Source organism: Camelus bactrianus, chromosome 8, assembly GCF_048773025.1.
Source record: "Camelus bactrianus isolate YW-2024 breed Bactrian camel chromosome 8, ASM4877302v1, whole genome shotgun sequence".
Taxonomy (NCBI): domain Eukaryota; kingdom Metazoa; phylum Chordata; class Mammalia; order Artiodactyla; family Camelidae; genus Camelus; species Camelus bactrianus.
The window spans coordinates 13,035,114-13,055,714 of NC_133546.1; the positions used below are offsets into that span (position 1 = coordinate 13,035,114).

General features: G+C 44.0%; 1 protein-coding gene across 4 annotated transcripts in view; it reads right to left on the reverse strand.

Annotated features, from left to right (window-relative positions):
• Positions 1-20,601, reverse strand: part of ESR1 (estrogen receptor 1) — a 336,829-nt gene that overhangs the window by 5,473 nt on the left and 310,755 nt on the right. For all 4 annotated transcript variants that reach the window (XM_074368144.1, XM_074368145.1, XM_074368146.1 and 1 more), the window contains one exon: positions 3,115-3,298. In XM_074368144.1, coding sequence (XP_074224245.1) covers positions 3,115-3,298 — 184 coding nt within the window. The remainder of the gene's footprint in view (positions 1-3,114; positions 3,299-20,601) is intronic.

Here is a 20,601-nt window from a genome sequence, read left to right on the forward strand (position 1 = left end):
CCACCATGCCACCACCAGGGGACAAAAAAACCTGTCATCTAACTCGAAATTTCTTTTTAAAAAAATTGTGTATCATGAGTAGGCAGACAAGAGCATGTCCTAAAAAACACTTGCGTTTTTAAGTACGGAAAACGTTAGCACACGTTGGAGATGTGCCATGAAAACACAGCATCAAAGTGATTCGTGTTGTGTATAACACAGCCACCTAAATTACATTTCTAAGTGGTGTTTTGGTCTTTTTTTGTTTCTGTTTTCATTTAAAATGCTGTTAAAGTTAAATGCCCCCTGGATCTGACACCGTCTTCCTCTTGCAACCTAATGAATCACATTTACTATCAGATGAAATCTGGTGTTAAATGCTCTGAATAACAACATATGGCCGAGGCCAAGCTTAACACAACAGAGTTCTGTGATTTCAACTGGCTGAAACGAGACACCACAATATTGTGTGTGTGTGAGCACGCACACGGAGGTGGGGGGAGAAGGGGAGAGAGAGAGAGAGCGAGCGCACACGTGAGCGACAGCGACAGCTCAAAGCTTGCAACAGCTCTTTGCACAATGCAGACAGGAACTGAAGAGAGCTCTCCATTGCTACCCTCGGCCACACGTTGCTAGCAAGGCCTGTATATTCAATGCAGATATATTTGGTATTAGCTAATTAGTCTTGCCAATGCTGACAGTTAATGGATTTGGAAATTCAGCAATTCCAACCAACAAATAAAAACCTTCCTCTGTGACACATGGTTTCTACATCAGTGAACTTCTGAGCTTGGAGTCCAAGCTAATACATTTTCTTCAAGGGGAAGGTTACTCTCTTGGCCAGGCAATTACGTAGATGATTATGTTATTCTGATCCACCCTCCTCTTCTCTCTGGGTAATATTCATCAAAAGAAACAGATGGGAAGGGACTGAAAATGTGTACTCTGAATGCAGTCATCTACTTGACCTGGCCATTGTGAGTCCTTCATCTGTGACACAGGGATTCCTGGGGACTCCCTGAGAACACAGACTACAAGCACTGTCTCCCAAACTTTGCCAAGTGGAAGCCATCATTTGCGAATATCAAATTTATAGTGTAGGGGAAATCCTCAAGTAATGAGTTCGTTCATTCATTAATTTGTTTATTTACTAGTTCACTCGGTGATAACATGAATACATGGGCTGTGTAAGACTTCATATGTAGCAGTGGGGGGGGAGGGGATACAAAGAAGGAAAGATACATTTATTTTCTCGAAAAGCTAACAATTCGCTAAGTTCTCTCCAGAAAAGGAGGCACTTCGGACTTTGCTGCGATGAACTTCTTGCTATGTGAGTCATAGTCTCAAGGCCCCTAAAAGTTTGAAGGCCCCTTAAAAATTAATCCAACTCTTTCCAGACACCTTGGTCCTTCCCTTGTAGCCACTAAGACAAGGATTCTCTTTTTCATTCATAGGGTCCTGGTCACATTATAGACTTCATCACTCAGGGACATTATCACTTCACCGCATTGTCGTGGCCCTTCTAGAGTAAAGAACCTACCACTTTCTTCGTCTATTCCCTGCAAGCAGAGTTCTGTTCATGGGAATGGTGCCACTGAGCCTCTGGCCGGCCATGTCACATGAGTGTTTAGCATGGAAATGAGGCCACTCTCACTTTCTGGCACAGAAAGGCTGTTTCCTCTGCTAATGTCCTTCCTTACCTCCTATGGAAAATATCTATTGAGTAGTTACTATGTGCCAAGCCGTCTGCTAGGTGGTCCCGGGTGCACAGAGTGAGCAAGACGGATTGTGATAGCTGCCTCACTGAGTTAACAGTGAATGCCACTGAAAGTGAATAAATGGGCAGTCACGAGCAGGAAGAGTAGGCTGTGAACCCCACCTGGGTGTTAAGGGTCAGGGGATGCTTCCTGCGGGGAGTGATATCTAGGCTACGACAGGTGAGCTGACCGCTCAGAGAGATTTCCCCTCTGTGCCGTGTGTCCCTGCTCCTTGACTTTGGGCTTTACCACATGACTTGCTCGGCCAATGAAATGTCTGTGGACATGACTTGGCGAAAAGATTCAAAAGCACTTCCCCAAACAGACTCGCTTTCCTGCGCTTCTGCCACCAACGTGAGAAGAACACGTATGACTCTCCGGTGGGTACACGGAGGATAAGAGGCACTCGGGGTGGTCACCTGGCCCACCTGCAGGCCTGCAGCTTGAAGCAGAGTCCCCAGCTGTGCCCAGCTTCAGGCAGCTGCCCCACAGGGGTGTGAGCGAGCCCAGAGGAGATAAACACCTGCACAGCCCAACTGTGGCCTGAAAGAGGCCCTCCCTCCCCGGCCCCGACTTGAAACAGTTGCTTCTGGCCAGGGCCCAGGCCGCCAGGAAGTCCTAGATAGTTAAGTGGGGCTAGATTGTAAGAAGTAACTTAAGCCAAATAAAGGGGTTTACACTTTCCTCTCAAAGCCACGGGAAGCCGTTTCAAGGTCTGCAGTAGGAAAGCAGCGTGGTCAGGTTTGGTGTCAGGGTGATCCCGCCGGCTCTGCTGTGCAGAATGGATTAGAAGGATCTAGACTGAAGACAGGGAGACGCGTAGGGCAGCCAGTGCAGAAATCCAGGAGGACTTGATGGTGGCCTGGACCCCGGTAATGGCAGTGGGGGTGCCAGGAATGGACTGTGAGGGACGGAGGTGTCAACATTGGGGCATTTGGACCCAGAGTCTCTCATTTAGAGTCTCCACTTGTAAGTCGGGAGAGAATGTACGACGCAGGAAAAAAGGTGATGTGCCCAGTGCCTTCCGAGCACGAGTGTGCTCCCTTGATTGGGTGGGACAACGTGAGCAACCAAACATGACCCTGCTTCTCTTCCCCTGCCCTGCATACTGCATACTCTTCCTTGTATGATCTTGCGCATGCTCTGAACTGAGCGTAACCATCCCTTCCTCTCTGAAGCCTTCTCTGACACCTGCCCATACCCCAGACAGATCTACTGCCTCCCTCAACGGTCCTCCCACGTCATTTATGTTTATTACATGCCCGGAACTATCCCAAGTGTGGGAGCTGTACTCAGGCATCCGCCCTTCCTGGGCCAGCTGTAACACATTGGCTGGATCTCTTTAAGTCTCCGCCATGGGAAACCGAGGATGCCTCACCTCATGTGTCTGAAGTGGGAGAGGAGGAGGAGGAGCTGGGCCAGGCGCCGGTGCTGCTGCTGCAGACTGAGGCCCGCCTTGGCCATCAGATGGATCAAGGTGTCTATGATCTTGTCCAGGACATGGTGGATGTGGTCCTTCTCTTCTAGAGACTTCAGGGTGCTGGACAGAAATGTGTACACTCCTGAAAGTGCAGAGAGAGAGTGAGAGAGAAAGAGAAACGCAAAGAGGATGACGTCCAGGAGACTGGGAATATGCATGGGACGGAATACTGGGCTGGTGCCTCCCTCCAGCCCCCTGCCCCACGCCCTGCACAGCAATGGGGGAGTTCAGGACCTGTCTGGTCCAAGCAACTATGCAAAATTCTGAGAGCACATGTCTGAGAAACTCATGTAGCCGCCTGTGTGTGAGCCAGTTTCCAGGATCTGTCATCATTATTTCCTGGAAAGCCACCGCTCGCCTTGGGGCCATAATGCTTACACCAGCCACCTCTCCTCTGACAAGCCTGCCACCTACACTAACTGTCCCGTTAACGCTGATGACAACTCCATAAGGGAGGCATTATTGTGCCTTTTCACACGAAGAAACTGAAGGTCAGAGAACTGCATTAACCTTCTGAGATAACTGGAGGGGACGAAGCAGACTGAGAACAAGCCCGCGGGCTGACTCCACATCTGGTCTTTATAATGGAGACTCTCAGGAGACGAGTGATGCTCTCAGCGAGGTGCAGAGACAGTCCAAGTGATCTGCTAAGCGACTGACAGGTAATTCTTCCAGGCAGGATTTAATTTGCTGTTACATTTCGGGTCAGGCTTGGGGCCTTCATACTTTTCACCCTCAGCTGAAAGGCTGAGGATGGGCAGGTAGGCAGGACCATGGGAACTGCTATTTTTCATGGCCTGGCATGTGTTTTTTTTTCCTTTCTTCTGGTAATAAATCCTGCTTCAGGGCCACAGGTAAACTCAGGACCAAAACTAGACAATCAGGTCACTCTATTCTTTTGGGTACGATTAGCCCTGAGCTAGACAGCTTTTTCTGGGCTTGTATATGGAAGTTGTGAGACAGAAATTCTTCTCTCTAGGGTCGAGGCACTGGGACAATGAGAATATGGGGCTTTTATGTGCCATCTTCCCAGTACGTGGAGCTCCCACCTACAGAATGGAGCCAAACAACAACCAGCAGAGGTGATGGTGACATCGGGGGAGGGGCAGCAGGGGAGGGGAGAGATCCTGGCTCCAGTCACAAGGCACCTGGCTCCTTTTTCATCTGACCTTAGAGCTCCCATATCGCCTTTGTAACACATCAACCCACGCATCCCCTTTTCGCTTAACATAGTGTGAGTTGGATTTCTGTTACTTGCAACGGAAAGAATCCTGACTAAGTTGTGAGCTCAGCCCAAGGACCAGAGGAAGGTGAGTGAGAAAGAGGTGAGAAGTACTGAGAGCAAAAGGAGGGCTGGATGGAGCAGTCTTGTCTTGGGACCACAAGTAATATTCTACCAAGTAAACACTGCAGAATCAGCTCACCCCGCCCAAGGACACCATCCTGCAGGGAGCAGGTGACGCGGTCTTTTTCTCAGGATCTCCATCTACTTAGCAACATTTTTTTGGTCTCACTAGCCCACTGGCCCTCCCATAAATATATTTCTCTCCTCCCCTCCCCCTTTCCTCACTGGTGTTTTCAAATTAAAGCCTCCCCAGTGCACCAATCCGTGACTTTGTACTGGTAATGGAGTGGCGAGTTACCGCTCACACGGCAGCCTGTAGGTTGGGAATGGGGGAGACACCCACACGGAGGAACTCATAGTAAACAGAGTTGTAAAAGCTCAGAACGGAAAGTGGTTAATAGTTCAAATACAACAACAACAAAACCAGAATGGTCAGGATCTTGGCTTACAGACCGTTGAAGAGAATAATGTAGCTTTTGCTACCCAGTGGCGCTTTGATCCAAAACACATGGAGCCCAGAGTGAGTACGCAGGGGACAAGCAGCAGGATAAGAAAGAAGTTGCTGGGTTACTTACATTCCATGTGGTGGGCTTCTGATAGAGAAAGAATGTATCCATTAGGAAAATGGGCCAATGTGCAGTGGCCTTGGGGTTGGCCTGGAGGTAACGGATGGCAGGGGAGGTTGAGGGGCGGGGGCAGCCCGTGCGGGGCCCCTCCTGCCTCTCACCGCCCTCAGCGTCATCACACACATTTCCAGCCTCATGTCCCCAGAGGCTTTGCGTCTGGCTGGCTATCCCGGGAAGCTGCCCAGGCCACAGAGTGGAGTTAATCCAACTTGGATGATGCATTTTCTACCAATTTCCTTTTTTGTTACCACCCAGGATGCTGGCCTCATTCACCAATAATCCCATTCTTGTCCAAGGAAACCACAGAACTGAGGAGCACAGAGCTTCGATGTCCCTGCTTGGGAAGGTGACACTCGGGTCACACCTGCTCCTTCTGCTGGTGTGCACGGGGCTGGAGCACACGGCGCAGAACCGCGGACGACCTCGGGGCCGGCGCTGCACGGTGCCCTTTCCGGGGCGGGTAAGGGCCCTGGCATTCAGACTCTGGGGAGAGCAGTTTTCTCTTGGGCGGCTGGTTCCCCATCCTCGATGTGCCCGTCTGCACCGACTCCTCCCTTCCACATGCTCTCATTGAGAACCTACTGTGTGTGTGCACTGTGTTACGAGATGGGGGTTCCAAGCCTTATTTTCTTTTAAGTGTTCATGTTTTCAGAGCAGAGGTTGCCTGGGGAAAAAGGATTTTCTTACTACCGACTCTCAGGATGCCGGCCATTTGCAGAATAAGCCTGTTTCTCTAGTCCTGTTTTGGCACAGATACAGCTTATCATCTCATCCTTGTCAGCAGGCACTTCCTAGCTGTGCAAATATACTTAGAAATAAAAATAAAGGCCTGTTGAAATGCCAATAATTGATAACAGCAGCCATCATCCTTTTGGGCTTTTCTGGCAAAACGTGGTCCAAGTTTGCTGCTTATGGTCCCCCAGGGGTCGGTTTGAGAGAAACAACAGAAATCTGAATTCCCAGAATGCTTCAGGTGCTCTGGCAAGAGCAAAACAGGGCTTCTGGTAATTTCCATATCCCAGGTGGTCTCTGCCACCCTGGACAGCTGCGCCACTGTTGCCAGCAGTGCAGAGCTGGTGATCAGACAGTGAGGGCCTTCAGAAATAGTCTTACAACAAGGCAGGCTTTTGCAACTCTCCAGGCAGCTCCAAATCCCAAAGATGGAAAAAAACAATCTGTATGTCATTATCCACTCTCGAAGTGTTGGCAGATCTGAGCTGCCATGGATCCCGAATCTTGCAGCCCACGTTGGGAGTTTTAGGGAGAGTCTGCGGAGAACCTGGTGGTGGAAGAGCACGGGTAGCGGAACCATGTGGCCTCCCCGGGATGGGAGAGCTCAGGGCAGCCTCTCCCCCTCCCCTGCTCTCACTGACTCTTGGTTCTGCTCCTCTTCTTTCTCCTTCTCTGCTTGGACACTCTCTCTCCTCCTTCCTCCTTTTTGCTCTCCATCCCCCAGGAACACCCTCTCCACCCCTCATCACGTGTCCAGATGATGGAGTCTTTCGGAAGCTGGGAGAACGCAGGCATGGACACCATGGTGCCCATGTGCCCAGGACTGACCAGAGTGGAGTGCCAGCACCACGGGGGGGTCCTGTGTGCCCTGCTACTGGCCTCCAGTGGGGGGCACATGTCCCTGCCCCCGGAGAAGTGAGGTCTGGCTCACCAGATGCTTAAGGACAAATACTTCAAGCAAGGCCACATTGTTGTTGTTTTTTTTTAATTTCTTTTCCAGAAGGAAGAATGTGACAGTGGACCCTGGGAGAGTTCTTCAGTCTATAAGCAGGTTGACCAAAAAGGCAAAGGGAATAATGACTCGAAGGAAAAAGATAGTGGAGAAGACTCCTTCAAACCATTGCTGTCAGTGGTCTAAGCCAGAAAGCTGCCCTTCAGCTGGAATAAAAAGGGATCTCTCTCTCTCTCTCTCTTTTTTTTTCCTTTGATCCAGGTCATGGAGGACCCAAGGATTGATCAGCAGATCAGCCTTTTAAGTTTGCTGCTGAGAATGGTTTCCACAACCAAACAGCGTGTTTGCTCATAACTGCCTTCGAGGCTGTTGGTTACAAGAGCACCTCCACGCTGGTTTTAGACTTCACCTCTGACCGCTGTTCCTCCTCCTCGTTCTGCTGTTCCTCGTGGGGTTTGGGACAGCTCACAGTTGCTGAAGCCACTTTGTGGGCATGGATATGCTGGATGTCCTGCAGCGTATGGGACAGTCCCAAACAACGAAGGATTTTTAAAACTTGAATATCCTACTGAACTAATCCTATTACAAATAAAAAACTGTTGTGACAAGTTTTGAAAAGCTTTTGCAAGGCTGTTCCCAAAAGGTCCGGTGTGCAAGTTGGCTATAGACAGGGAAGCTTAGATAGAATGCATTTCCTCCAAATTATCAAGTAATTTATTCAATATTTAAACCAGTGCAACATTTTACTTTAAATTAAATGTTTACATTTAAATTGAATTCTATCTGTCAGTTGCATGTATTATATAAGCCTTCCAGCCACACACCTAGTTGAAACGATTTCCATGCAGTTGTATAGATATCACAAAACAACACAGCTGGGTTGCAAATATATAGAAGAGATGTAAGACTCTTCAAAACAAAATAAGAATCAACTACTATGAAACCGTGGACATCAATGAAATACTGTGTTACTGCCTCTCTGTGTTTTTTGTAGCACAATAAGAAATCCGTGTTGCGAAAAGTACATATTAACGTTACTCTGAGGTTCTTGTCTTTCTGTCTTACACTGACATCATGTCCAGAGGGTCCCTCTGCACTTCTCCATCACCTTTTATATGGATTCCTGTTTCTTCTTCCAACCCACCATCTCTTTCTCTTTATTTATCCAAAGGATAGGGTCTCCTAGGTCTTCTTAGGTGCTCGAGATCGACCATTTGACTTGAATGTAGTGGACTAGTAAAGTAAGATATATATTTCTGTTCACTCCGACATTTCCTCACTCTGTACTGTAACAAAGTGAATTACTTTGGCAAGGCATTTATAACAGAGATCAGCTCATTTGCACAGTTATCTTACTTTCTCAATTTTTTTAATTCACATCTTTTGTTTTCACAGTCTTTGCTTTTTCTTGTCACATTATCATTAAATCAATTTAATTTCTCTCTTCTTATCATACAGAGATAGGTTTTGGTCAGATTTTAGTTTTCTTATTCAGGTTTCCAGCTCTACGTCTGCTTTTCCATATGCTTGTATTTCTTGTACAAAAAGGCTTCTGATCACTTTATATTGAAACATTCATTATAAATACACATAATAAGCGTTTTACTACTTTATTGTGTTTTCACCTGTAGTCAGGTCTGGGTATCTGCCTGGAAAGACGTATCATTTTCTTTTAAACTGGTTTAATATTATTTCTCCTTTATATGACAGTTAGGAAATTATATTCATTTCTAAAAAGCTGTGTATCAATAAACTATTATCAACTATGATTTACTTATTGCATTTCATTTCAAGAGAGTCAAAGGGATATGCATGCTTTATTAGACTGGTATTATCTGCTGACAATTCTAAGAGATCTTTCTCCAAGGTTTGTGATTCCCAAACATGCCTCTCAGAATTTTCTGTGGCATTTTCCAAAATGCAGCTGCTGAGTTTCCACCCAAATCTGCTGACTAGAAACTGAGGGTGGAGCTCTTGTGTTTCTTAAAAACTCTCCGCTGATGAGCGTGACGCACAGCTGGGATTAAGAGTCGCATGATGACCATGATTTCTTCATGTGTGGCTACGAAAATGTAAGGTCTTGAAAATACGGACTGTATGTTTTGTGAAAAATGCCTGACTGTGATGCTGACACTACTTTGAGAATATCTTCTCCCTGCAGTTTCTTGCCATGTTGTGGTCCTCCTCGATGCTTTCCCCTTTCTGGCTGGGCTGGTTAGGATGGAGATAACTCTTCGGATGACCATGGAAGCCACCCAGTTAATTTTTTAACTCAGGTCAGCCTGAGTCCCCGACTGACCCACGGAAGAAGGCTCTCACACTAACCTCTTCAAGCACCCCGCACTGGTAAGTGAACAAGGAACATACACCTCCATGTATTCGAGCCAGTATACATTTGGAGCCTATTTGTTATTGCTGTCCTACCCTAATGCAAGAGAAGTATTTTATGACGTACTGATGTCGTCTGGCTTCTAAGGGGTTGTCATACAAGGCCATGCAGCTGCTGCGTGTCAGCTGGGACGCTCACCACCTTCTAAGAGGTGCACCAGGCTATGAGGAAGCCAAGACTGCGTGGAAAGACCATAGATAAGCATCCTGGTTGATAACTCCAGCTGATGTCCCAGCCAACAGCCAGCATCAGTTGCCAGCCTGTGAATAAAGACACCCGGGGATGTCTCTAGCCCATGACTGTCGAATTCCTCCCAGTTGATAAACCTCACCATCTGAGGCCCCAGACATGGCGGAGAGGAAATAATCCATGTGTCCTAACCAAGTCCACGAGCAACAGAACACAAACCTTTTTCTTTTCTTTTTTGAGTCATTAAGTTTTGGGGCGATTTATTATCCAGCAGCAGTAAGCAGAACACACTTGGGTATTTGTGCAGAAATTTAGGGAGCAAAAATGACCCAGAACAGGCAAATTGGAGACTAAGTTCCTGATCTGGTCCATCAGGAGATGAAATAGCATTTGAATACTTCCTGCTCTACATTATGAACCTACTGCCTCTCAGTGCCTTGGCCCCGAACTGACCCTCACTCTCGTCAGAAGAACAGTAAGGGCTTGAGCTCATCCTATCAGACACCCTGCATGGTTCATAGTTTCCACAGAAGGCCTTTGCCCATGAGGTTATCCTTCAGATTATCCCTAAGATTATCAGAATATGTGGTTCTTCCACTATCTGGCACTCCAAATATCTGCACTCTCATTTCTCATCAGAGAATAAAACATGTGAATTCGCAGTCCTAATCAAATGCTGGTTATGAGAAATAGATTTTGTAGAGATTTGCTTAAAGGAGAGTTTTTATGTTGAACAACTTGTCTACTTTATTTTATTTTTTATGAAAAGCCTGTAAACCTTATAATGGAATGTGTTCTGTTTGCTTTGGCCAAGCAAAGGAAATTTAGCACCAAATTAATGGCCCACCCCCAAGAGCTGTACAGCTGGACTACTGTGTGCTAATCTGACTCCTGGATTTATTCTTTTCTTCACACTATTGTCCCTTTTTTTCAGATTGTGTCCATTGCTGCTCTGCTCCTTTCGTATTACTTGAAATTTAGTAAGCCATTTCAAATCCTCCATGGAATAGGCGATAGATAGATAAATAAAATAATGAACAAGACATCCGTCCCTCCTCTGCCAAATTAATAAATAATGTTAATGTGAATACAGATGTTTATAAAACATCATTAAACATTCATCTGACTTAACTGCAAACCCAGAAAAATTACATATGATCTAAGAATATATAGTTGGATGAGGCGCCCACGTTCACCCTGAATTGAACAGCACTGTTTAAATGCGCTGTGGGGATCAGCACTGGCCACTGTGAGGACCACACCTTCTTGGTTCAGGATTGCATGTTTATCTCCAGAGCCACAGAGATTCAGATATATTTTTTCCCCTTTTTCCTAGATAGAGAAATGAAAGGGTGAAATGGCTGATAGTTCTCACTGATTATTTTGAAAAAGATAATTAGCGTCCAAAATTACTATTTCAGAGAGATAAGTGGACATGCAGATGATACCTATTCTTTACATATCTCAGTTTCATCATTTCAAGTGAGCGCTACAGTAGATGAAAATTGTGTTGAAAAAGTGTCACATGACCATGCTGTGTTTATCTTGTTTCTCCTTAATATAGCCTTGTGAAAGGACACATTACATTGCAAACAAGAGACAGAGAATTCCCGAATTAGGGATTTGATTGAAGTTCAGTGGTTTTCAAACTACTTTGAAAACTGAAAGCCCCCTTAAAAAAGTGAACCTCATATGGAAGCCTCACATATAAATGGGGTGATGTCAAACTTCTCTGATTAAAGCTGGAGTGGGGAGGAGACTGGAGCCTGTTCACGCAGCTTCTCCCTCTCTGCCTCACATCCCCATCCTCTGGTGACCAGAGGCTCCTTCTAAAACACGAGGCTCTAGCAGAAGGTTTAAAACCCACTGATCTTAAGAAAATGAGAAGACAAGCCACAGACTAGGGGAAAATATTTGCAAAGGACACATCTGATAAAGGACTCTTATGCAAATAAACAAAGAACACTTAAAACTCAACAATAAGAAAACCAACAACCCAATTAAAAAATGGGCAAAGGACCTGAACAGACACCTTACCAAAGAAGATACACAAAAGGAAAATAAGCATATGAAAAGATGCTTCACATCACACATCGTTAGAGAACTGCAAATTAGAGCAACAGTGAGATTTCAACACACACCTGTTAGAATGGCCAAAATCTAGAACACTGATAACAGCAAGTGTTGGCAAGGATGTGGAGCTACAAAAACTCATTGCTAGTAGAAATGAAAAATGGTACAGCCACTTTGGAAGACAGTTTAGGAGATTTTTACAAAATTAAACATACTCTTACCATATAAGCCAACAATCATGCTCCTTGGTATTTACCCAAATAAGTTGAACACTTACATTCACACAGAAACCTGCACACAGATGGTAAAGCACCATTATTCCTAACTGCTGAGACTTGGAGGCAAGATGTCCTACAATAGGTGAATGGATAAATAAACTGTGATACATCCAGACAGTGGAATCTTATTCAGAGCTAAAAAGAAATTAGCTATCAAGCCATCAAAAGGCATGGAAGCGGGGGAGGGTATAGCTCAAGTGGTAGAGTGCATGCTTAGCATGCACAAAGTCCTGGGTTCAGTCCCCAGTACCTCCTCTAAAAGTAAATAATAAAACCTAACTACCTCCCCCTGCCAAAAAAAGAAATAATACAATAGTAAATAAATTAATTCAAAAAAGACATGGACGAATCTTAAATTCATATTGTAAGTGAAAGAAGCTAATTTGAAAAGACTATGTAATGTATGACTCTAACAACATGACATTCTAGAAAAGATAAAACTAAAAAGACAGTGAAAAAGATCAGTGGTTTTCAAGGGCCAGGGAGAAAGGTAGGATGAACTGCCAGAGCACTGAGGGTTTTCAGGGCAGAATGTCCTAAATGCACTAAACAGCATACAGAGTGTGCACACACATGGATACGTGTCATTTTACGTTTTTCAAAACCCACAGAATGTACAACACGTGATCCTTAGTGTAAGCTATGAACTTCCAGTGATAACGGTATGTAAACGTTAAGTTCATCAGTTGTAACAAATGTACCTCTCTGGTGCGGGATTTTGATAGTGGGGGAGGCTGTGCGTGGGGGGAGGAGGTACGTGGGCAATCTCTGTACCTTTCCCTTAGCTTTGTTATAAACCGAAAACTGCTCTAAAAAAATGAAGTCTATAAACAAACAAACAAATAATTTTTAATATAAAAACAAAACAGAAAAAACCCTTACTGATTCACTTTCATTATTTTTCGTGTTGGGAAGCAGAGGCTCCGAGAGGTGAAGGACCTGGGGCCAGTAGACGCTGTTACCGGGAGGGTTTTCAGGCAGAACAGCGAGGCTGGACTTGTCTAAGGTCACCCTGTCGGTAAATAAGTGGCAGAGCTGGAACTGGCACCCAGATACCCCTCACTCCTGGCCCAGGGCTCAATGGCTACACAAAGAATTTCCTCACTTTAAGGTTTGTGAGAAACTAGGAATGACTGCCAACGGCCTCGCCTCCCAAGATATTTGAGAAAACTAATAATTTTCCTGGAATGACTTAGGAGCACTCCAGCTTTTCCAAACAAGGTGCAAGATGGAGTAGAGAAAGGAAGTGGCGCTGGTGGACACAGGCATCTTCTAAAATTCCCTTTAATTAGGACCATTCACCAAAATGTTAGCAATGGTTATTTTTGTGTAGTGAAATTATGATTACGTGGGAAATTATTTTCCTTGGTGGTTTTTCCGTGTTTTCCAAGTTCTCTGCCTTGGGCATGAATATGCCTTTCGTAATCTGGTGAAAGAAAAGGCTAATAAAAATACAAAATCAAAGTCCCTTTCATTTCTATTATTTCACAGGCTTTGTCAATGCCTGGACTGCTGAGGGGGAAGCGGAGCTGGCAAGTGGGTGTGCCAGGGAGGACGGAGCTTTCTGCAGGGGTGTTACTTACTAGTATTTTCACAATATTGCCATCATCCCTAAGGCTGTTCACGTTTCTGAGACTCTTCAAGGTTTGCCATTCTGGCAGAAAATGGAGCTGACACATTTGTTACTAAAGCTTCTGAGAATAATTTTCTTAGCTGGAAATTCCTCTGACATGTCATCAGCAACCTGAGCTACATATCTCAGTGCAAAAAAGGATCCGCTTCAAAGACTGGCAAGACATTGTCCCCCAAAGACTGGCAAGTTAAAAAGCAAAGAAAGCGATGCATTAGGTTCTTACTAGAAGGTGCTGAGTGTTTGGCTTTTACTGAATGTGAAGGTTCTATTATCTCTCTCAGAGAGTAACGTCTGCTCTACCAAGACTAAGGGCAGATGTTTCACTATCAAGATGGAAATGAATTTTACATTCTGGGCTTAATTCATCACTACTGTTGACGCCAATGTTAATGAGTAAACACACTGCTCCTGCCAGTGCCCCCTCCTGGTAGTTGTGCGTAGCCATCCTTGGAGATGACGACAATTCCTAGCTGAACCGCGGAGCCCAGAGTCTGACTGTGTCCAGTTGCAAGAATCTGGAGACTAGACTGTACCTGATCCTTGGGATCCACGAGTTCAGACATGGCTCTTTTTGAACCAGCAGCTTCGGATCACGAGAGAAGGGCACTGCTAGAGCCGTCGTGAGGTCACATGCAAAGCTGCCCTTCCAAGCTCATTATTGACTAGGACAGGTCATCTCAATCACACAAAGCCCCCGACCCCAGAGCAAACGAAATCACTGGAGAAGCCAGGCTGTCCTTCCTGAGATGAGATTTTAAAAGGAGCTTCATTTCTGGCCATTCAACGTCTTGTCCTTCTTTTTGTGAATATCCCTTATTAAAAACTGTGGTAAAGAGACCAAAGGCAGAAGGTAAGACACCAAATGCCAACCCTTTGTGCATCCTGACTGCTTGGAATAAGAGCAGTTCACCAGCACAGGGTCTGTGCAAGTCATAAAACTTAACAAGGACCTATATAACAAGCACCTACATAGGTAATAGGTAATGAAATAAAACATATTCTCTGAAATGATAATTTGCTGCAAAAAGAGTGAGCTTGGGACGTCTGTAATATGATGTTTTTATATGTCTTGTGTAGAAGTTCCTGACTGGGGGTTTTTCAAAGCGGAGGGTAATAGCTAGGCAGGAGGACGCTGTCTGCTGTCTCTGCCTCTGTCTTCCACGTGGCATGACACGTTACACTTACGTGGAAGTGGAGAAAACTCTCTGGAGCAGTAGCCGATATGTATCAAGAGACGTAATGAAATTTATACCCTTTCACCCAGCAAACCCACTTCGAGAAACATATCCAAAGTAATAATCAAAAGTGGGCAAAGGACTACTACAAGTATGCGAAACAAGTGTTATTAATAATAACAAAAAAAGGGAAATCATTTATGTTTAACAGGATCAGGTTTGTCAAATAAATGGTGTTATATCTTCATACATGATTACGGAAGCCATTTTAAAATCTTATTTTTAAAGAAAGTACACGTGTATCATCCTAACTAAAATGCATAAATATAAAGATGGATATATCCACATACAGTATGAAAGGAAAATCGTTCCTAACACAAATGAAGTGTTAGCCTAAAGCCTAAAGGCATTTTACTGGAAAAGCTAACTTGTATTAACAGGTAGGCACTTGTATGCTCACCATTTCCTGGATCAGGAAAACAGGAACACAAAGGGTCTAAGTAACTTGCCCAAAGTCATACTACTAACAAGTAGCTGAAAGGGGATTTGAACTCGGAACCAGCGTCCCTTTCTCTTCCATGTGGTTGGTTAACCTCAAGTTACTTCCTTAATAATGTATGTTGTAGTCTTAAATTATCTAAATTTAATATAGTATTTTTTTTTGTAATCACAACTTTATTTTTTTTTAAAAAAACTGTCTTTTTATATCTGCCTTTAGCTTCAAACCACGAGGTCCTAGAGGTAGGAACTGCCTTGCTAATCCCTGCTCCTATTATGATTAATGGTTTGACCACGGGGTCACCTTACTGGAGCAGTCCCTAGGGTCCAGGGAGTAGTCCGCATGCCTCACTTTGTGTAAACCAGGATGTAAGAACTAGTACTGTGTCCGATTTTACAGACGAGACAAAAAAACTAGAGGCAACTTTTTATCCCCAGCGCTTAATGCAATGCCTGGAAAAGTTGTAAATCCTCAATAAACAGTGGTTAAGATACACAGAGTAGCTTATAAATCCTTGAATTCATAAGCTCAGTTCAATGAGGGTACTTCTGTCTTACAGAAGAAAGACAAAACCTAAAAAGTAGATATAAAGTGAAAACTCAGAGAGAATAGACCCAAGGCACCCTCCATTGAATCAATGGACCTCAGCACACAGAAGCATCCACACACCCTCGGGGGGAAGGTGCTCAAGGAGGAGGCTGAGGCTGAACCGGTGCTCAGGCAAGGGCCCCATGGGAGAGGCAGGGAGGCTGTTTTCCATCTTTGAACCCAAGAGAAGTCATCGGACATAGCCACAGGCCCACGTGTGAAAGGCTAAGCCCAGAGGCAGGTCTTCCAGTGAAGTTCAGGGATGTTTGGTTTAGACTGAAGACTTTACCATCTGACATTCCATCTAAATGTTTCAGGAAGCATACATATTCCGTTATGGCTTTTACTTGGTCAAAGACCAGCACGTAGGGAAAGAAAATCCCATCAAAGAACGATATGTTACTTTACCTCTGAGCTCAAGGATTCAGTGGGATTCTGTTGCTGCTGTCTCATGGTTTTCTTCAGTTCAAGTGTCAACACACTTCTAGATTTATGATTTAGTGTGCCAGGCATGAGGGCGGAGGGAGCCTTGCAACTACAGGGCCCGAGTGTAATTCTCATCCTTTGATTAGAACAGGGAGATCCCGACACCAAAATCTCAGTAGGACATTAGGTCCCATAATATTTTCCCTCTAAAAAAACAGGAGATTATAATAGTCATGATGATATTAGCTTACGCTTTTCAGCTATCTTGCATGTCACAGCCAACCTGCAGGGTTAACAGGACTGTTTGGACTTATTATTTGTTTTACCGTTGAGGAAACATGAAAAGAGGTCCAGTGGCTGGATGAGACCCTCACTGTCAGCTGAATGGTGAAGCCAGAACTTTCCCACTTGCCTTTCTTCTAACTCCAGCCAAGTCCTGCCCACCCCAAAAGAGCTTGCAGACTGGTTAGTTTTATAACATCCTAGAGAACCGATTTCATTTAGCTGACATTTCAGCCCCGAGAGCAGTAGTTTTCAAACTAGGTTCCCCACACTTCTGAGAATTACAGGGAGCTTCTCCAAGGTCCTTGGCCTTTTAAAATTCTGTGCTTTTATCCATGTCCATGTCTTCCCCTGGCTACAGGCAGTTGGTTGGTTTCCCCAGTTCCTTAGACGCTCCAAGAGGTCTCTGCCAGAAGACACACGACCCAGTCCACCCCGTCTGGGCCCTGAGAACATTCCACTCACAGGAAGGACATCTTTGTTGTGAGAATGCAATTTTTTGAACCCCAAAGGTAAGGGGTGAAACCCCACCACAGAATTTCCAGGGAGGAAGTTATTTATCATCAGTGGAGGAGAACAGGAAAATTTCTTTCACGGAGACATAGTCGGAGTTTTTGTATTTGGAGAGTGTGGCTAAAGAAAACTGACACTTGGGTACCTATTATAGGGTCTTTCTTCCAATAGTCACGACAATTCTGTGAGTATTATTATTCCCATTTGACACATGAGGCTCAGGGAAGCAGCATATCAAAGGGCATCCATTGCCCCCTAAGTAAATGACAGAGTTGCTTCCCTTGAATGCCCGGCCTTTCTAAGACAAAGTCCATGGTGCACCAAATGGTCAAAAAATTAACGGAGGCCGTGAGGCTTGTTTAAGGCCATACCAGAAGGTAATAGCAAGGAAAGGCTCCGAGAGTTGAGCTGACTGACTCCAGAATCCATCAATCAGTGGGATGACAATGAACCACTTAATAATTATGAAGTGCCATTTATCTCACAATTACGAGAATCAGCAGGCTCCCTGGAGAGGAAGCTTGGCGTTACAAAAAACTCAAGAGATAATACAATCAAATCTCCTCTGTGACAGCAGTGGGCATACCTGACAATGTGTCTATCTGAGATCTCCAAGGCTTGTCATCAGAAACCTTCAACTGGATTAAGCTGGGAGTTCAAGATTTGCAGATACTAACTAATATATAAAAAAATAGATAAACAACAAGTTTATACTGTATAGCACAGGGAACTATATTCAATATATGCAGTAACTTATGGTGGAAAAGAATATGAAAATGAATATATGTATATTCCTGTATGACTGAAGCGTTGTGATGTACACCAGAAATTGACACAACATTGTAAACTGACTGTACCTCAATAAATATATATATATTTGCATGTATATAAATAAAGACAGCAGAATCCCTATCCAGTAAACTACTGATATCTCAAAAAAAAAAAAAAAAAAAAAAAAGACAGCAGAACCTGTATCCCAACTAATGCACATCAAGAAGGCAGGGGAATTTCAATTTTGTTCACTATTTTCTCTAGTTCATTAATAGTACCTGGCTGATACATAATAAACATTTGTTGAATGAATGAAAAAAATGATCTTTCCTGAAAGAAGTATGTATGATGTTTTAATACAGAATAACCAATGATATGTATATTAGATTAATGATATGTTGCCTAGAGGTTTACTGACTAGACAAGACTTGAATCAAATAGAGCCCAAAGAGGAATAGAGAATGCGAAATAAATTGTTTGATTAAAAAAAAATTAATGATCCTTAATGCTCACAGTCAATATGTTTTTTAACTGTTCTTTCATCTAAATATAAGGATTCTGAATCATTGTCTTACTTCTAAACTGAAAAATATCAATGCTCTAAATAAGTGTCTAATAATTAACAGAGAGAGTGCAAAGGGTTCAGCTCTCGAGAGAGGAAATATTCTTTGCAAGAAGAGCTTGTTATAATAAATCATGATTATAAATGCTTCTCTGACCAGAGTGTGGCCTCTGGTGAACACATACAAAGCAAATGATGTTGTCAGCTTCAGCATCAGATGTTTCATCAAGGCATCAAGGCGACAAGATCCACCATATGGACAAGGGGTGATGGATGCCCTTTGATAAGCTGTTTCCTTGAGCCTCATGTGTCAAGTGGATATAATACCTCACTCACAGAACTGTTGTGACCATAGTGTCTGGCGTATAAACACCTGTATGACATTCCATATCCTTTTTCCTTTAAATAACACCAGGATACACACTTTAGAGATGTTGCCATAATTCTTCCTTCCTGGCATTTTCTACTTTCTGCCTTGGGTTTCTAAGTCCCTCTGGGTTTTGGCTCTTTACTCCTCTTTATTACTCCATCAACTGAAAGAGAAATGCTGCCTGGAGATCAGTTTTGGATGAACAGGTAATCAAGGACACAACCTTTTGGACGTAGGAAACAGGCCTGCCAAAGGCAACGCGGGGATCCAGCAGACACAGAGTTGGAGTAACCGGAGTTAGGTCATGGTCCGGGAGAGGAGCGAAGCTCCACTGTGATGCAGAGGGCAGAGGACCTGAGTTCGCGGTCTGACAGGCTCCCCAGGGAGCCAGCTGGATAAAGTTACCACGAGAGTGAAGTGTGTGAGGTGCTTCGGAATTATTGAGGAATATAAAGAATTGTGTGGGGTGGGGAGGGTATAGCTCAAATGGTAGAGCGTATGGCCAGCATGCACAGGGTCTTGGGTTCAATCCCCAGCACCGCCTGTAAGAGTAAATAAAAAAACAAATAAGCCTAATTACCCCCCCACACCAAAAACAACAAAACAAAACAAAACAAAAAATTGTGGTCAGAAAGAAGTTCCGAAAATGGGTAGAAATAATTATTAAATTGAATTTGAAGGTCAAACTCCACATTTACTAGAGACTGTAGATTCATATATATTAAGCTTTGACTCGTGAATCTTTCTGGGTTGTGAAAAACACTCACTAAATGAGGAGTGTTCTGGATGGGAGTGGATTCTGAGGGCTTTATGGGGATCACGTATTTGGGGAAGGGGATGAGAAGCAGCAGAGTCAACCAATGGTGAATGAGGACACCGCAGAGTTTCCATCAAGGTCAGTCAAAATTAAGGTTCAAATGACAATCAATTATTCTCTGCGAGGTAACTCTCGCTCTAAAATTTCTCTAAATACAATTAAATGGCACAGTTAACGCAGCCTCGGGAGAACTGTTATTCTGATCCTCATGTCCTTGAACATTTTTTTAAGCCTAGTGGGTGGGAGGCTTTTCTACTAAAAGCACTTAATTATATTGAAAAAAAGGCATGAGCTGACTGACTCCGTTTAAGCCAGGGAGTCTCAGGAGTGATGACAGCTGTCACTGATTGAGGACCTACTATGTTCCATGAAGTGCACTGGACCCTTTACACACAATGTCTCCTTCATCTCACAATAACCCAAGGAGATGAGCATTATATTTTCCCTTTTACTAGTTTGACATTATCTAAATCTAAAGTACACAAAAAAAGGATGACATGTTTTTCGTGGTAGGAACAGCATGGGAAAAACGGGAACTTTCTAGGTCTTCCTGGTCATCTCTAGCAAGTAAGTGTCTATTAAATGACTGAATGGTGTAATATTTGTTGACAGTTCACAGACTGTGAGGAATAAAAAAACAATAGTTTATAGGGAAATGAAGACATACATGCACAAAGAAACAATCCAAGCTACAGTAAAAAACAGAAAAACAAGACCAAAGAACCATGTCATTCATTCCATATATTTGGCTTAAAGTTCATGGTGGGAATTCCATAACTGATAAGTTACTGAATAAATGAGGGAAATTATTGAATAAATGAATTAAATCAGTCAACCCACTGACCAAATGCTACAGCTGAGGTACTGGCTTTAGGAACTAAAACAGTCTAGAGGAGAAAAGCTCATGATGGGCTTGGGTTGTAGCAAGATTTCCTGAATGAGGTGAGATCTGAACTGGGCTTGAAGAATTCGAAATATTGGATTTACAAAGAAGAACTGAAGTCATGTTGGGTAGAAGGAATATTATTAACAGGGACAGAGCCTTCTGCCAGGTCCCCCTGTGCTGCTCCAGCTCCATCCTCATCTCCCACGGCGGCTGCCTCACAGCCTTTTCCCCTGAGCTCATCTGCTCTGTTCGCATTTGCCCTGCTTTGAACGCTGTCCA